Source organism: Equus quagga, chromosome 5 (genome assembly GCF_021613505.1).
Source record: "Equus quagga isolate Etosha38 chromosome 5, UCLA_HA_Equagga_1.0, whole genome shotgun sequence".
In the NCBI taxonomy this organism is placed as follows: Eukaryota; Metazoa; Chordata; class Mammalia; order Perissodactyla; family Equidae; genus Equus; species Equus quagga.
In genome coordinates, this window is record NC_060271.1 from 57,113,585 (window position 1) to 57,132,736 (window position 19,152).

At 39.2% G+C, this 19,152-nt stretch overlaps 1 protein-coding gene across 1 annotated transcript in view; it reads left to right on the forward strand.

Moving 5' to 3' along the window:
- The first annotated feature begins 9,683 nt into the window (after window positions 1-9,683).
- The window catches only part of LONRF2 (LON peptidase N-terminal domain and ring finger 2), a 42,397-nt gene continuing 32,928 nt past the window's right edge, over window positions 9,684-19,152 (forward strand). Inside the window, 1 exon segment of the mRNA XM_046663510.1 lies at window positions 9,684-10,284. Within this exon segment, the coding sequence (XP_046519466.1) occupies window positions 9,684-10,284 (601 nt within the window).

Here is a 19,152-nt window from a genome sequence, read left to right on the forward strand (position 1 = left end):
GGTGTGAGTGGTGGCTCCAAAGTTTGTGTATATTACTCTCTGGTGAAATAAGTAAACAGGGTGGGCTGTAGAAACATGGTGACAAATGAGTTTCTAAATACTGGAGCTGCATGCATTCATTTGGGTTAACTAGTTTTATTTTAAAATATGAATAAGATCCTAGAGGATTACGCCTTATTTATAAGCTGAAGTCGTTGCAAGTAAGTAATTATCTAGCACCTCTCGGAGAGTGGATATAAATACTTTAAAATTTGGAGATTTGAAGAAGAGGCATTTGGAGAGGAGGTGGCCAGCAGTTCAGCAGTGAAATATTTTGAACAAACAGAGGAAGTCATAAAAGCAGGGAGTAAAGATTTGCCAAATAATTCACCCAAAGTGCTGGCTCTGTTCTTTCTTCTCTCACAGAGGCCAAATTCAGGGGCTTAACCAATCCTATCCCTCCCTTGACACTCCCTAAAATCACATCAATTAGAGATTCAGTGAATGAGCAATCAAATATCCCAGGGAGAGCTGGAAAGGAAAGGGAGGGGGTGAGCATCAATCTTTTCAATCCGATTAATCTGCATAAAGAGAATGGAAGTTTTGATTGGGCGATAAAAGGTAAGAATTTCCACAAGGAAGTGTTTCTCAAGCTATTTTTAATTTCCAATCCATTGCAGATACTTTTGTAAAATACAATAAAACAAATTACTAGGAAAATGAAGGGAATTATTGAAGATACACACAATACAAGCCTAGGTTTTTAAGACTCAACTTATTAATAAATTCAACATAAAATCATTTCAATAAAAGTAATCAGTACAAACATAACATTGGAAAAAAGGAAAAAATTACAAAAACTGTACACATTCATTGAAAGTATACATTTGTGTAGGTAATTAACCTATACACTTTTAACTTTTGGTGGTTCTACAATTGCAACTAAATAAAAGTTGAAACTAAATAAAATAATTCTTGAGTGAAATGATGATTCCCCATGAAATGTGTATATGAACCCTTTGAATAAATACTATGAATATTAACATATACTTTTTTTTTCTTTGGTGAGGAAGATGTGCCCTGAGCTAACATCTGTGCCAGTCTTCCTCTGTTTTGTATGTGGGATGCCTCCACAGCATGGCTGATGAGTGGAATACGTCTGTGCCTGGGATCCGAACCCACGAACCCAGGCCGCCAAAGCAGAGCACACAGAACTTTCAATCAATCAGGCACAGGGCCAGCCCATAATATACAAAGTTTTTAGGGTGACAAATGAGCTTGCTTCTTGCTTGTTAGTTAATCTAATCTAAATTAAATTGCCAACCATGCCGTTTGCAGGAGACAGTGTTTCTGTCTTGCTCTTTATTTTGTTTTAATAACACTAAGAGTAGAGAAAACATCTCACGGAGGAACGTTGACAATAACTTGAAGGCTTTTGCCCTCAGTCTTACTTGAAATTGAGAAACATTGCATTTCTTCCTTGAACGGAAGTTAAGATCATTAAAGATACAAAGATGTCAAACAAAAAAGCATGTCTGATTATCCAATTTACATATTTTAAAATTGGGATCAACCTGGTTTCTGATATAGCAGAAGCTCTAAGCATTCATTCTGTAGCTCAGACATTCCCAGAAGAACTTTCCCCCTTGGCAACAGACAATAACTCAACAGCCAATAAGAGTTCTTTGTGGGGCTGGCCCCGTGGCGCAGTGGTTAAGTTCGCACATTCGCTTCAGCGGCCAAGGGTTCGCCAGTCCGGATCCCAGGTGTGGACATGGCACCGCTTGGCAAGCCACGCTGTGGTAGGCGTCCCATGTATAAAGTAGAGGAAGATGGGCATGGATATTAGCTCAGGGCCAGTCTGCCTTAGCAAAAAGAGGAGGATTGGCAGCAGATGTTAGCTCAGGGCTAATCTTCCTCAAAAAAAAAAAGAGTTCTTTGTGATTCGTGGTTTACAGTTTCATATAATAAAGAGAATAATCTTGAATTCCGCTTTACACATTTCGCAATTTTTATGATGTCACTAAGGACACTTTGGTTTAACTGACTTTGTTTTCATAGGAAGAGTTTCTTGATGAAAGGTGCTGCGCATTATTTTACGTCCTGGTACACGCTCCTTAATCTGGGTGACAACCCCAGGACCTTTTCCTGTCGTGGTAGCTTCTCCTTCAGATCAGACTTTTCTTTGCAGTCTTTCCTAAGTAGTCCTTCCGAATGTCACACTGCAGAGCTAGCTGTGTCTGTTGGCAATGATGCTGTAACGAGATTCTTCATAGCACCATCATGTTCAAATTACACTAAAGGAATTGCCTCATTAGTAATATCTGTGCATGCATCAGGTTGCAATAAACAATGCTTTGCTAGTTTTATTTGTTCTCTGACTTGGTTTGTTACCAGCTCTTGGTTAATATCACCCTTGAAATGGGTTCCCCTGCAGTGAACCTGGCTGTGTGGGGTCAAAGCTAAACCCTGCATTCCTAGTTCCCGGGGTCTGTAGTTACAGTCAGATGTAAATGTTTGTTTCTTCAGCCTCTGACTCCTTGAGCTTTACAAGGAAATAGAAGTTACAAGTTACAAATCGTTAAAGCCCAGATGGCCACAAATTGGGCTCCCGCTAGAGTTGTAGCTAATCCCAGGACCTTGAAGCTCTTTTACAGAGAAACTAATGTCCAGAGAATATCAAGAAACCGAAGCTTCCCAGGCCCAACTCCTCAGCTTCCTGACGCGAGAGTCCTCCTCCACCATGGAGATGAACAGCCAAGCACACTCATCTGAAAATCCTTAGTCTCCTCCAGTGGAAGCAGCCCCAGACACAGGGCGATGGGAAAACGCTGACCAAGAAATCCACGGTCCCCTCCCCTACCTAAAACCCCAAATAAAAACACCTACCCATTTCTTAACCGGGAGCAAGCAACTTTTGGGGCACTGGCCCTTGCTTTGCTCCCTCTGCCTGGCAAAGTAAAGCTTTCCTTTTTCTCCCACGACTCTGTTCCCATTATTTGGTTTGGCATGGGGATCAGAGACCGAACTTTTGGGAACAGGTTTTCTATATCATTATCTAGGGGAGGGGACAACTGGGAAATAAGATAGGCCATAAATTGTTGAAGATGGAAGATGGATACATGGGGTTTCATTATTATTATCCTCTCTACTTTTTGCATATGCTTGAAATCTTCTATAATAAAGGACTTTATAAAAACAAAAAAATTATTTAAAAAAGTAAAATTTCACTCTCTCTCTCATCACCTCTCGTCTACTTAAGTAGCTCCATCAGTTTTTTCTTTATGTATTTTGAGGCTCTTTTATTAGTTGCACACCTGCTTACGTGACCAGGGAAGCGGGCAAAGAAAGGGTTACTGAGGATTTACTTAACAACCAACTTGGTCTGTCAAGTGTTTTTCAAGACAAAGAGAAACTATGTGTTCTGTTTTGCAGAAACTGACGTCTTGGTTTTGCAGATGTTGCTGTTTTGCAGAGAAATCACACCTCTGCAGAAAGATTCCCGCCCCCCAAAATGTTCCCGCACCAGACATCCTAAAGTTACCTTAACTCATTAGCATCTTAAATTCTCCTCTGGGAAGGTCAAAACAGCCATTTTTAGATTATGTGATGTATGTAATAACATGTTTACCTGCTAAGTTTGTGCCTTAAAAGAACACAGTTGTTACAGTTGTTATGCAAATAAACCCTGATCTTCTGCCCTCTTTTGTATAAAGTCTCTACTGGCCCTGAAGTCGGGGAGACACTGCTTTGGGAGTTGTGCCCAGTGTTCTCCATTGCTTGTGAAAGTGATGAACCTCTCTTCATCTACTTCCAGCTTGGTTGTGTTTTCCATCTCTGCACTCACCAAGAGACGAACCCATTACCCATTGTGTTCGGTTACATTTAGAATTCAACATCTTCATGGTGAGTGAGCCTTTTTATCACTGTGTGCAACTCTATTAGTAATGATGCTTTTGCCTTAAAATCTATTTTATCTGCTATTAATATGGCCACCCAGCTTTCATTTTACTAGTATTTACCTTAATATCTTTTTATTTTTAACTTATATTTGACTTTATAATTTAGGTGTGTCTCTATGAAATAACATATAGTTGGGATGAATTTTGGCTCAATCTGACATATTTAATCATTAATTGGTGAATGTAGTCCTTTTATGTTTATTATAATTATTGATATATTTAGAGATTTCTGTCATCTTAATCATAGTGTTTCATTTTATTGTCCCATTTCTCATTTTTTTTCCTTAACTTTTGAGTTGATATCTTTTTCTTAACAAAATAAGAACCATTCACTAGTTTCTTCTCTGGTTTCTTACTACTTTTTGGGTTTATTCTGTTGCTTTTCTTTCTCAACTTTTTGAGTTGGATGTTAGCATATTGCTTTTTAGTTTTTATTCTTTTTTAATGTAAGCATTTAAGGCTATAATTTCTTGCAAAATATAGCTTTAGATACATCACATATTTTTTAAAATTTAATGTTTAAATCTCTCTTTTTAAATCTATACAGATTTAAAACAGCTCTGTTGAAGTGTAATTGAAATTATAATAACATGCATATATTTAAAATGTATAATTTGATGTTTTGACACGTCAGTACACCCCTGAGGGCATCAACACAATCGAGATGATGAACATTTGCATCATTCTGAAAGTTTCCTCATTCACCTTTGTAATCCCTTCTCCCATCCCCACATGACCATTGATCTACTTTCTATTACTGTAGGTTTGTTTGCATTTTCAAGATTTTTATATAAGTAGAATCATTTATATGTATATACTCTCTCTTGTCTGGATTCTTTCACTCAGCCTACTTCCTCTGGATTTCATCCATGTTGGTCCCTGTATCAATAGTTCATTCTTTTTTACTTCTGAGTAGTATTTCATTGTGCAGACCACAATATGTTTATCCATTCACCTGTTGATGGGCATTTGGATTATTTTCAATTTTTAACTATTACAGATAAAGTCAATATGAACATTCACATACAAGTCTTTGAATGGACACATGCTTTCATTTTTCTTGGATAAATACCTGGGAGTGGAAAGGCTGGTACTATGGTAAGTATACATTTAACGTTTCAAGAAGTTGCCAAACTGTTTTCCAATGTGGCTGCACCATTTTACTTCTCACCACCAGTATCTGAGAGTTCTAGTTGCTCCATGTACTTGCCAACACTTGGTATGGTCATTCTTTTAAATTGTAGACATTCTAGTAGGTGTGTGGTGGTAGCTCATTTGGGTTTGATTTGGATTTTCCTAATGAGTAATGATGCTAAGCATCTTTTCATATACCCGTTTGCCATCAATATAGCTTCTGTAGTCAAGTGTCTGTTCAAATCTTTGGCCCACTTTTTAATTCAGTTATGTGCTTTCTTGAGTTCCCAAAGTTCTTTGTATATATTTGATACAAGTTCTTGACCAGATACATGATTTACAAATATTTTTTCAAGTGTGCAGCATATCTTAGTGTCTTTTGAAGAGCAGAAGTTCTCAATTTTGATACATCCAATTTATCAATTTGTCAATGCCCTAGTGCCCCAAATCACCAGGAACACTGTATTTTCTATTTTGGTTTATTACTCATTGTGGCGCAGGAGAACACTCACCATGGGGAGTCTTGGTAAGAGGGTGTTAGAAAGAACCTATTATGGGGTTTGGGGTTTGGGCTTTGGTTGGATAATTTTGGGAAAGATCTAAGGAAGAAGGATCTGATTGGGTGCTGTGAGAAAGCAGGTACAGTTCCACGATTGGCTATCTCACTAAATCTTATTTATTAGGAGGACAAACCAGAACGAGAATGAAGCTGTAACTGGTAAAGAAGTAGTAGTCATTCATTTTAGCTGAGAAGAGGGGATGGTTGGCATTTTGTGGGTTGCACAGTGCCCTTGTTTTTGTCTCACTTGATCATGGTCTCAGGGTAACTTTGTCTGATGTTCATGTTCTGAGATTGTTTATGTCCAATAGGAGAGCAAAATTAACTAGCTGTCAGCATCAGGCCAGCTATGTAATAATACTGGGGCCACACTGTGTGTCAGCCCAGATCCCTGATGTAAGGGGCTCCTTTTTTCTTTTTTTCTCTTTTGGATCATGATTTTCGTGTTATATCTCAGACCCAGACACAAAAATTCTCTCCTATGTGTTTTTCCCCCCAGAAGTTCTATGGGTTTACTTTTAGGTCAATAATCCTTTTTGAATTAATTTTTGTGTATGATGCTAGGTATAGATAAAAGTTCTCCTTCCTTTTCTTCTCCTCCTCCACCTCCTCTTACTTCTTTTTGCATATGGATATCCAATTATTCCCACATCGTTTGTTGAAAAGACTATTTTCTTCTCCACTCGATAGCCTTTGTTGAGAATCAACTGCCCATATCTATGTGTGGGTCTACTTTTGGAATCTCTATTCTATTCCATTGATCGGTTTGTTTATTTTGACACCAAAACCACACTCTCTTGATTATTGTAGCTTTATAATGAGTCTGGAAGACTTTGTTCTTCTTCTTCAAAGTTGTCTTGGATATTTCAGGTACTGTGCATTTTCATATGACTTTTAGAATTAGCCTGTCAATTTCTACAAGGAGTCATGCTGAGATTTTGATTGAGATCAAGTTGAATCCACAGATCAATTTAGAGAGAACTGACATCTTAAACAACACGGAGTCTTGTGATCCTTCACTACGTTATGTCTCTCCATTTGTTCAGGTCTCCTTTAATTCCTCTCAGTGACCTTTTGTATTTTTTAGTGTACAGATCTTAGACATGGTTTTTCATTTTTATGCTTAAGTTTTTCACAGTTTGTATGATATTGTGAATGGTATTGTTTTTAAATTTCAATTTCCACTCAGTGCTAGTATATAAAAATCCAATTATTCATTCCATGGGCTATTTAGAGGTGTGTTACTTAGTTTCCAAATATTTGAGGATTTTCTAGATATTTTTCTATTATTGACTCCTATTTTCAGTTCACTGTGGTGAGGAACGTACTTTGTATGACTTGACTGCTTGAATTCTTTTAAATTTATTGAGACTTGTTTTATGGCTCAAATATGTACTATGTTGGTAAATGTCCCATGTGCACTTGAAAAGAGTATGTATTCTGTTGTTGTGGGTGGAAAGTTCTATAAATGTCAATCAAGTAAAGCTAGTTGGTAGTACTATTCAGGTCTTCTGTATCCTTACTGACTTTCAGTATACATGTTCTATTGATTGTTGGGACAGGGGTACTGAAATCTCTAACAATAATTCTGAATTTATCTGTTTCACCTTACAGTTCTATCAGTTTTTGCTTCACATATTTTGAAGTTCTATTATTAGGTGCATACTTGTTTAGGATTATTACGTCCTCTTGACCAATTGACCCCCTTATCATTATGAAATGGCCATCTTTTCTCCTAGTAATATTCTTGGCTATGAAATCTACTTTGTCAGATAGCAATATAGTCACTCTAGCTTTATTTTGATAAGGGTTAAAATGGAACATCTTTTTCCATTCTTTTACCTTTAACTTATTTGTATTTGCTTATTTAAAATGGTAGGCAGTCTATATTTGGGTCTTCCTTTGAATACAATTTGACAATCTTTGCCTTTTAATTAGACATTTAGACCACTGATATTTAATTAACTTTGATTGATATGGTCAAGTTCAAATCTACCATCTTATTGTTTTCTTTGTCCCATCTGTTTTCTGTTGCCTTTCTCCTTTTTATCTTCTTTCTTTTGGATTAATAGAATTTTTAAAAAAATGATTTCATTTTGTGTCCTTGTTGGCTTTTTACCTATAGCTAATTGTGTGATTTAGGTGGATGTTTTAGGCTTTAGAGTCTACGTCTTTAGCTTATTATAATTTTCCTTCAAGTAAAATTATATCATTTAACATATAGTATTAGAATCTTACAACACTGTTTTTCCATTTCTCCTCTCCTGACCTTTGTGCTATTTTTAGCATAATTTTATTTCTATATATGTTATAAACCTCACAGTACATTAATATTTTTGTTTTAAACACTTCTTGCTCTCAGCAGGCATACCTCCAACAAGCTTCTGCTTTATGTTCTCTTGCTAGAAATTTGTCTAAAATAAGAGCAGATCGGATCTGAGATGATAAGGTTTCATAATCCTTAGTGTGTAGTCTTTGAGGCACCAATTTAAATACTCAGAAGCTTTTTCCTCCTAGCTTCCTGGTTGTTGGCTGTGAATTTGTTGGATAAACAACCTTCATATATAAGTGAATTTCTACTGTATAAAGAAAGTAGATAAAAACAAAAAGTGATTAAAAAGAGAGTTTGGAATAATTCGCTAAGGAGAAACAGATCAAAATCTCGTTTGACTACAACTGTTACAGTCAAAATGGACGGCTAGGGGGAAAATCTTTCATGGAAAGAGCGGGGGTTGGGGTGCGTGGAGCGATGCGCTCTGTATTTGTATATTACAGGACTAGAGGGCTGCCGAACGTTGTCTCCTTTTCCCTTTTACGAACTGCTCTAAAATTTTCTCTCCTCATTTAATAAGGCATTTCCCTTTTCCCAAAGCTAGATTTGATCAAGGTATTTTATATTTTTTTAGTCAGCTGTTTTAGATGTAAAAAAACCCTCACAAACTTAGAATAAAATTTCGACTTGAAAACATGAACAGTATGGATTCTGGAATATTCTAATGCATTGTATTGCATTCAAATACATAGAATAAAATAGATGGTGGAACAATACAGAGAGAAGAGCAGGCTATGTATAATGAGAATTCTGAAACCTGATTAATGAACACAGAAAGAACAATTTTAGTCCTTGCATAAACACCAGCGTAGCTTTTAACTCCCTTCTTCCAGCAACTTCTGTATGCAGTACTCCATTAAGACACATTTTTAAAAATTCTATTTCTGCTTCCTAATCAAGGGCACAATTGTCCATTTCTCAACTCCCTGCTCCTCCCAGCACCTAGTTTGGTATTTCTTCACATTTTGTATTAAAATTATTCTAAATTAGAGTTATCAAGTGTTTCTGTCTAAAACTTAGAATTCCCTTAAGAGAAGCTTGCTGATGAGACCCGTTCCGCGCCCACTTCAGGCTTCCCAGCCATTTAAGACAATTTCCCAAATCAAAGCTAGGGATACGTGATGTGCTTGGGAACTTTTCCTAGGTTCTCACTGTAGCCACAGCCACAGGTTGTCTGGCGGCCAGGCCCCTGGGAAAGGCTGCGGCCGCGGTGCGCCGACAGCTGGGCGACCCCGGCCCCGGACACCCGTTGCCGGCGCGGCCGCGGAGGCTCGGCGGAGAAGTGGCTGGGGCCGCGGGGAGACAAGGCGCGGGGAAGGGCGTGTGGAGACGAAGGCGCACGCACACGGGCGGGGACGCCCGGGATCAGCGGCCGCAGAGCTGGCAGGAGACGCGTCCCTACGGAGGGGGTCGCCCCGTCCCTAGAGCTGACCCGAGATACAAAAGCCAGAGTAGCGAGCGGGGTGCCGCGCGTGGGCAGGGCCTGACCCCGCCCCCTGCACCTGCCCCGCCCCTCCGGGGGGTGCGGCCCCGGGGGGCCCGCCCACCCACGCGGCGCGGGGACGCGGTCCAGCTTTGCGCCCGCCCGCCCAGGCGCTGGTGGCCGCGGCTTAGAGCGCGCCGCCCCAGACGCGCGTGGCACTCGCGAAGGCGGCGGCCGAGCGCCTTCCCTTCTCCGCGTCTTCGCTCCGGGCCTCCGCCGCCGCCTCCCCGCGGTATGAGCCCCGAGCCGGCGCCGCCGCCGCCCCAGTGTCCCGGCTGTGACCGCGGGGAGCCCTTCGCCTAGCGGCTGGAGAAGGGCGACGAGGCTTTCCGCGCGGGCGAGTACGAGGTGGCAGCCGACCTCTTCCGCTCCACGCTGGCCGGGCTGGCGCAGCCCGACCGCGGCCTGTGCTTGCGGCTGGGGGACGCGCTGGCCTGCGCGGGCCGGCTCCCCGAGGAGCTGGGGGAGCTGGCGGGCGGCCTGGCGCGCGCTCTGGGCCGGCGCGACGGGCGGCTGCCGGCCGAGGCGCCGAGCGGGGGGCCGTCGGTCAGGGCGCCCGCCGCCGCCCGGGAGCTGCTTGGCTGCCCGCGCTGCCAGCGGCTGCTGCACAGGCGGGTGACGCTGCCGTGCGGGCGCACGGTGTGCAGGCGCTGCGTGGAGTCGGGGCCCGCGCGGCCGACCGCGCGCCGTGTCAACGTGGTGCTGAGCGGCCTGCTGGAGAAGTGCTTCCCGGCCGAGTGCCGGCTCTGCAGGCTGGCCGGCCAGGCGCGGAGTCTGCAGCGCCAGCAGCAGCCCGAGGCCGCGCTACTCCGGTGCGACCAGGCCCTGGAGCTGGGTAAGTGGCCGCGGGCGCTGGGCCGCCGCCCGCACACCTGTCAGGCTGCAGCGGGCTTGGGGGTGGAGAGCTTTGTTCTCCACGGGCCCCGGGGTTATTTTGCTTTCTGAAGGTGGTGAGGTGAGGATGAAAGGTGGTGACGGCCACACCCTCCAGCCGGGGTGGCTGGTGTCAGAGGCCGGGTGCGCCTCCATGGTTGTGCCTTTTCCAGGACCTCCGCAGCCCTCCTGAGCAGCCCCGTAAGGCCGACACTGCCTTTCTAGCTCCTCTCAGCTGTTCAGCAGTGGGAGGATGACCAAGGGTTTATTTGTCCTGCAGGAAAATGTAGAAGACTAACAGTCTCGAGGCGAAACAGAGTGCTTTGTGCTGGGGCCGGATTTGCTTTAGGGGTTTCAGCCAGTGAATCCAGTAAAGAGCCCCTTCCACTCTGCTTTTATTACTTCGTAGTGTCTGCTTCTGGCCTTCCTCTCTCAAAAGCCGTTGGATGTTGTTATGGTGTAATTAGCTTATAGATAGTTATACTAACAAGTGCTTTTTTTTTTTTTTAACGAAAGTCTGTGACCAGCACCACCCGCTCTGTTCGCTTCCCCCCCACCCCCGCCCCCCACCCCGTTAAGAATAAAGAATTTGAAGGCAGGTCAAACTTCGGTCGTTGTGTTTGACTCTGAATGAGAATGCTCTATCGACCGTCATTTTGGGTGGAGAAGTGCGTGTGTGGAGGGTGATTTCTCAATTCACTGGTTTTGAAGCAGGGTGTATATGATTTAAATCACTAGTCAAGAAGACTTGGTCTAACCTTTTGTTACTAAAGGAATCTTGTGTGCTGTGGTCAGTATGCATTTTATGTTTTAAACTTAGGGTTAGGGTTTTCCGTTTTAGAAGGCACACCTATATCTAAATTGGAGGAATCTCTGCTAGGATAGATCAGTTAAATTGCTTTATTTAACAAATATTCTGCACCGTTTTTCTAACCAACATATTCATACTTTAACAGGTTGTATATTTTGTTTTCACCTATCTTGTGTGTGCATATGGTGCAGAGCAACGCTGTCCAGTAGAAATATTGCTTAAGCCACATAGGTTACTTAAGATTTTCTGGTAGCCACGTTAAAAAAAGTGAAGAGAGGCAGGTGAAATTTACTTTAACAATAGTTTTAATCCTATAGGGGTTAAAATATTATTTCAACATATCTTCAATGTAGAAAAAAAATCCAGATTTTACTTTTTTAAAAAATTGTCTTTGAAATCTCATTATGTGTTTTACATTTACTGCCCATGCCAATTAGGACACTTAATTTTCCTCAGAAATGCTTCCGCTATATTTAGATTTTGTAAAATTTAGAGTTGAAAAAGTAGATTCATGTATTGAAGTTGTTCCAAATTAACTTAAAAGTTTTTCACCAAGTGAATAGAGTATCAGTTTTTAAACTTAAATCTCAGTTAGTTAAAATGAAATAAAGTTAACAACTCAGTTCCTCTGTTGCGCTAGCCCCATTTCAAGCGCGCATAGCCACATGTGGCTAGTGGCTGCTGTCTTAGACAGTACAAGAATAGAAATTAAAAAAAAAATTACTGCAAAAAACCAGAAAATTTTGTAACTGTGTATAGTGATAGACGTTACTAGACTGATTGTAGTGATCATTTTGTAATATATACAAATACTGAATCATTGTGTTATACGTCTGAAACTAATAAAATCTATGTCAGTTATATCTCAATTAAAAAAATAATTGCTGGAAATGTAAAAGGTCAAATGCCAACTATTGGAGAGGAAGTAGACAATGAGAACTATGTATGCTGCTGATGGGTCTGCAAAGTTTAACCCTGGAAAATTGGTCGGTAGTATCGGAAAATGTTAAATGTGACCTTTGGCCAAGCGTTTTTGAATAGGTACATGCGTATGTGCACCAGAAGAATGTATAGCGATGTATATCGTCATTAGCGATAACTCCAAATGTAAAGAACTCCAATGTGCAATAAGAACAGAATTAACGGGTAAATATAGTACGATGTCTTTATGGAATACTATACAGAAAGAAAATAAAGCAGCTATAGTCAGACACTGCAATGTGGATGAATCACAAACATAATGTTAACTGAAAGAAGTCAGACTCAAAAGCATCTTTACTATATGATTCTATCTGTCTGTAAGTGTAAGCATGCCAAATTACTGTAGCGTGTTAGAAGGAACGGCAGTGGTGACTTTTGGGGGAGTAAAAGAGGACAGTTCCTGTGGGTATGAGGGGGCCCTGTGGGGTAGTGGTGATGTTGTGTTTCTTGGCCTGGAGGATGGATACACAGTTGTGTACAGTTTGTGATAGTTTATTAAACTGTGTACTCATGATTTGTAGCTTTTCCATGTATGTATTAGACCTCAATTTAAAAGTGTTAAAAACGAGGACTGTTGCAGTTAATTCATCATGAGAATTTTTATTCAGTATTTTCCATTCAAAATTAGGTAAGAAAGCCAAGTTTCCCTAGTTTAAAAATTTATAGACAAATTTTAATTTTATGATAGATTATCCCCTAAAAGGTTTTAATATAGTAGAAAGGTCACAAGTGATTGGAATCAGAAATGCCTGTGTTTAGACCTAGGCTGACACTTGCTTATGTGACCCTAGCCAAGTGTAGTAATCATTAATGCTGTTCCCCAAACGTTTCTCTCTCTATACCTGCCCTCAACAAGGTAGGATTGCATTCCTGGCCTGCTTGTGGGGCCTGTCACTAATTTTGGCCAAAATAGGTTGTGAGTGGAATTCAAAATACCTAATAAATATGTTAAAACAGAAATAAATTTATGAAAAGATAAAGCATTCAATAGGTAAGGGTCTCTAAAAAATATCTGAAGTTGAGAATTAGATGGATTTAAAACCAGATTGGAAACACCAGAAGTTGAGATGAGAACACTCAGGAACAAGTCAACAGAAAATATCCACGTGGAATCACAGAGAAAAAAAGAATAAACAAAACAGAGTGTGAGACATATGTGTGACACAGACAAAAGTCCTAAACTCTATGAAGTTTGAATTCCAGAAGAGGAGAGAGAAAGAGAAATACTTGAAGCAAAAATGGCTGAGAATTTTGCAAATCTGATGAGGAACTTTAACTCACTGAGTCAGGAAGCTCAGTAAGCCGGACAGAATAAACACGAACACACAACAGACGAAACGTATCTGAGTATGTTCTAGTCAGGTTACTTATAATCAGAGATAAAGAGAAATTTAAAAGCCGTTAGAGAAGACAGGACATTTTCCTTCAGAGAAGCCATAAAAAGACTTCTAGCTGACTTTACAGCAAAATTATTTAAACTAGAAGATAATGGAATAACATCTTTAAAGTGCTTAAATGGGGGGAAAAAGCCTACCTGGAATTTTTTACCCAGCTGAAAATACCTTTGATAAATGAAGAGAAAGTCAAGATTCTTTAATCCAAATAAATAAATAAGATCAAAGAATTTGTGTTGCTATCAGAGATGCACTTCATGAAATACTAAGGGAAATTCTTTAGGCTAAAGGAAAATGATCCAGATGGAAGCATGGATCTAAAGAAAGGAATGAAGACCACCAGAAAGAGTAAATCTGTGAGTAAATTTGAGAGAATATTGATTATTTCAAAAGAAAACAGCAACGGCTTCTGGTGTTTATAACATATGTAGACGTTAAATGTGGCAGTAGCACAAAGCTAGGAGGAGTAAATAAAGTTAAATTGTTGTGTGGGCTGTGCGTTGCTTTGGGTGTGGTAAAAGTAATTAAAATACACTAATAAATCAAGTTTGCATATCTCTTGGGTAGCCACCGAAAGGATAATAAAAGAAGATAAAATTAAAAGGCTGTGATGGAATAATAAATACTTGACTAATTCAAAAGAAAGTGAAAAGGAAGAAGGTATCAGAGAGTAAATGGACAACTAGAAAAGAAATAGAAAAATGGGGTTTAATTTGCATTAAATGTAAGTGATTTAAATATTCCACTTAAAAGACAAATGTTGACAGACTAGATTAAACAAAACACAGCTACATGAGATAGATATGAGATAAACTTTAGATATTAAGACACAAAAGGGTTGAAATTAATAGGATGGGAAAAGATACTGCACAAAGACTGACCAGAGGAAACCTGATAGGGCAAATTTACTGTCGGATAAGGTGGTGTTTAAGGCAAGGAGCATCGTGAGAGATGGATATGTTTGTGATAAATAAGCCAAGTAAACAGAAAATATGTAACATTCCTAAATTTATATGCCCCTAAAATCAGATGTACACATACACGGCAAAAGCTAGCAAAACTAAAAAGAGAGATAATTGGAGATTTTGAACAAAACTCTTAGGAGCTGGTAAAATAAGGATAGAAAAATAAGGATATAGATTGGAACAACATAGGTCAGCACTTTGATTTAATATACAGTGCTAGATACAACTAGTGCAGAATATACCATCTGTTGAGGTTCACGTGATGTTAAACAGTAGGCTGGACTTGGTCTGTGGTTGGGCCATAGAACAAGTTTCCACAAATATTGAAATATTGAAATCAGGCAATATATGTTCTTTGAACACTGTAGACTTAAACTAAAATTGAGTAGTAAATAACTAGAGTATCTTCAAATATTTAGAAGTTAAGCAATACATTTTTATATATCTTATAGGTCAAATAAGAAATCACAGTGAAAATTAGAAAATATTTTAGCTGAATGATAATGAAAATATGAATATCAGAAGCTACGAGCTGCCACTGCAACAGTGCTTAGAGGGAAATTTATTGCTTTAAATGTCTGTGCTCCAAAAGAACAGTTGAACGTTGGTGGTCTCCAGGTGTCCATTTCAGGATGCTAGAAGAAAAACAAACTGCATCCAAAGGAAGTAGAAAGAAAGACAATAAAGGTCAGAGCAAAAATCAGTGACAAGAAAGGAAAAATATATAGTCCGGTATTTCTTTGAACATAGATGCAAAAACCCTAAACGAAATATTAGCGGACTGAATCCAGTGATACACTTAAAGAGCAATACATCGTGATTAAGTGGAATTTAATTACTGAAAATCAACCAATGTGGTTTACCACGTCTGCAGAATAAAGGAGAAAAATCATGTGACCTGTGTTAAAATTTCTCAGGGAACCAGAAATAAAAGAGAACTTTCTTAATGTGTTAAAAGAGTATCTACAAAAATCTGTAGCAACCATCATAATTAAATGTTGACTGTTTTCCCAGTGAAGGAAAAGGTGATGGGTGCTCACTGTAGTACTGCTGTTCAACATTGTACTGGAGGTTCTAGCTAGTGCAATAAGGAGCAGGTGAGAGGGTAGTAAGATTGGAGGAAAAAAGAAAACTTATTATTTGTAGATGACATGTTGGAGTACATACAAACTCCAGAAGAATATTCGAAATTATAAGTGAATTAGTGAATTATAAGTGAATTATCAAGATTGCTGAATATAAGGTAAAAATAGATCAATGATAATCATATACACTTGGCAAAAAAACAAATAGAAAACAAAATTTTTAAATAACCCATTCGTGCAACAAAAATGTTCCTAGGGATAAATCCTGAAATCTGGAAGATGTTCAAAACCTCCACACTGAAATTACAAAACATTTCTGGGAGAAATTAAAGTAGACTTAAATAAACGGAAAGCTATATTATTTTCACTGATTATAAAACTCAGTATTGATGAGATGTCAGTTCTCTGCAGATTGAACTGCTGATTTAAGGCAATCTCAGTCAAAATATCTCCAGTGCCTTTGGTGGAAATTGATGAATGGCTAAAGCAGTGTTGACGAAAAATAGCAAAGCCGAAGAATTTACACTGTAAGATACCAGGGCTTACTATAACACTGTAATAATTAGGACGGAGTTGCGTGGGCCTTGCCAAGGATAGACACGCAGAAACTGACTCGCACACATACCGTCGCTTGATTTACTACAAAGATGCTAATAGAATTCCATGAGGAAAAAGCCCATTCTTTTAAATAATCTGAGTGAGTTGTTTATCCATATGGAAAAAAATGAACCTGGATGATGCTTATCTTACATGATACGATGAAATTACAGTCAGATATTGAAAAGAAATTGTAGAATATTTTCAAGAACTTGGGATAGGCAGTTATTTCTAGAATGAAACATGAAAAACAACCGTAAGACAAATAAATTTGATTAAAATTAAGAATTTCTGTTCCTCACAGATCTCCTAAAAAGTGAAAAGGTGATGTGTATTTGTAATATGTATCTTACTGAGAATGCAAATCCAGAATATTGGAAGAATGCCTGCAGTTCAGGAGCAAAAACGACTGTCTCAGTAACGGCAAAGACTTGAACAGATGCTTTAAAAACTAGATCTCAAAATGGACACTGAGCCTATGAAAAGGTACCCAACATTCTAAGTGATCAAATGCAAATTCAGACTGAAAGAAGATATCACTACATATGTGCCAGAATGGTTAAAATGAAAAAGACTGACAATATCTGGTTTGGGCAAGTATTTGAAGTGATTGGAACTCATATTGCTAGTGGAAGTGTAAATTGGTACAAGTTAATAAATGTGTTTGGAACTACCTACTAAAGCTAAACATACGTAATCTCTGACACAGTATTTCCACTTCTGAGTACGTACCAAATAGAAATGAATGCTTATGTCCACCAAAAGACATATTCAAGAATGTTCATTGTGGCCTTATTTATATATGCCAAAAACATTTAGGAAACAACCCACCCCGTAGAATGAGCAAGTCATTTGGTGTAACATTCGACAGCAATTTCTTTTTTTAAAAAGACTGCTGACACATGTAACAATATGGATGAGTATCACAGAATGATATTTAGTGAAAATCAGATGTAAAAGAGTACATTCTATTTATGTGACTCCATATGTAAGAAGTTCAGAACAGGCTAAGGTAATCTGTAGGGATACATGTCGGGATGGTGCTTATCCTCAGGAGAGGTGCACCAAGTGGGGAAGTGCACAAGGGAACCCTCTAAGGTCCTGGACATGATCGGGGTGCTGATCACGTGGGTGTATACGTATGTAAAGGTTCAGGATACACAGTTAAAGATTTGTGGACTTGAGTTTGTAAGTCCTACATCACTTTGAACAAATAACCTATGATAAGTATTGCCATTCGTCCTTTCTATTCACCAGAAAAGCTACTGAGGTGTCATTGCTTTACGTGTCAGTTTGTTCACTGCTTTTTGAATAACACTTGTACAGTTCTGCATCTCTCACCACTGCACACTCATTGACAGGTTTTACAGCAGGGCCCTGGCTCCCCACCCAGCAATGGCTCTGGGTTCCAATTGGAGGCAAACAGCCTTTGATGGACCCTAAACACAGATGTAGCGAGTAGACTTTTCAGGAAGCCTGGTTCTCAGACTGTCTTTTTGACTCTCTTCTCCATACAGGGGTTAATTGGTAAATCCTCTGAAATGTTGTGTCAGTTTTTTGGAAGGTACACATGTGCGTTTTTCTCCCATATGCTTTCTCCCCACAAAGAATTTGAAGTTGCTTTCCCGCTTCCCTTTATTTTTGGGTGGTTCCTCAATAAATTCTCTTAGTTTTATTAAGCTTAAGGCTTAATGCTTAGAAAATGTGTAGAGATTTATTTTAAATATTTTGAAAGATTAAATTGTGAAGTGCTGCCTTCATAACTGGATTGCCAAAGAAGACACTTTGATGTATTCGGTGTCTGGATGAGAAGTGAGTGTAATTGCTTTTGGACCTGAGTAAAAGGCTTTAGAATGTGAGGAGTAGAAGCTTAATGCATTTGTTAGAAAAGAAGGATTAAAAATAAATGTGAATGAAATGTGTTTTTGACTCAGGAAACTTTGTCAAGATCGATTAAGCTAACAAAGTATAAGCAAAGGAATAGTGAAGAGAGAATAATGAAACAGAAAAAAATTGACTTGGTTAACAAGTCAGAAATTGGTTCATTACAAAGACCAGTAAGCGAGACAAATGTTTGGTAAGTGTGATGAAGAAAAATGCAGAGCACAAATAGTGTCAGGAATGAAGAAGCAGCGTAATTGCAGATATAAATTAGGATCACAGATTTTAAAACCTGTTAAAAAAAGGACAATTTGATGGAAACTAAAAATGACCAAAATTGATCCAGGAAGAAGTAAAAGCCTGACGTGGACCAATAACTGTAAAAGAAATTGAAGTGCTACTCAGGGATTTTCTTTTGAAAAAAGATGCTAAGGTCAAGCAAGTTCTAACAGCCTTTTGATGAGGATTAACTCCCATCTTATTTTAGATCCTAGAAAAATTTGGGAAGATTTCCATGTCGTTTTGTAAGATTATTATAAGGTTAATATAATCAGGTAAAGCTTGCACAGGAAAAAATTCATAGACTGGTCTTAATATGTACTTAGATGCCAAAGCTTTCATTAAGTGTCTTAATATTTTGAATCTAGCAGAGTAATAAGAGTTAAGGTCAAGAAGAGCTTATCAAGGAACATAAGGATAATTCAGTGTTAGACAAATCTTTCAATGTAATTCTCTGTTATAACAGGTAGAAGGAGCTATGCTCCATGGAATCTCTCAGAAGCTGACAGAGCATTCTATAAAATTCAACACCTACTTGTTAGAATGCCCTCAGAAAACCAGGAATACGAGGGAAGTTACCTAATTTGGTAAATATTCTCTCTCAGAAAATTAGAGCAAACATAGTTCATGTTAAAACGTGAGACATGTTCTTTTTAAATTCAAGAATAAGAGAAAAATGTCCGCTATCACTACTATTAATTGCAATATGAGGATAAAGGAAACAGGTATTAATATTAGAATGCAGGAGTCAAAGCTGTGTGCATCTGCTGTGGTTGTTCAGCGGTTCAAGAGCATCAACTTGAGCAAGACAGGAACGAGATGGGGGATCTCCCTTCT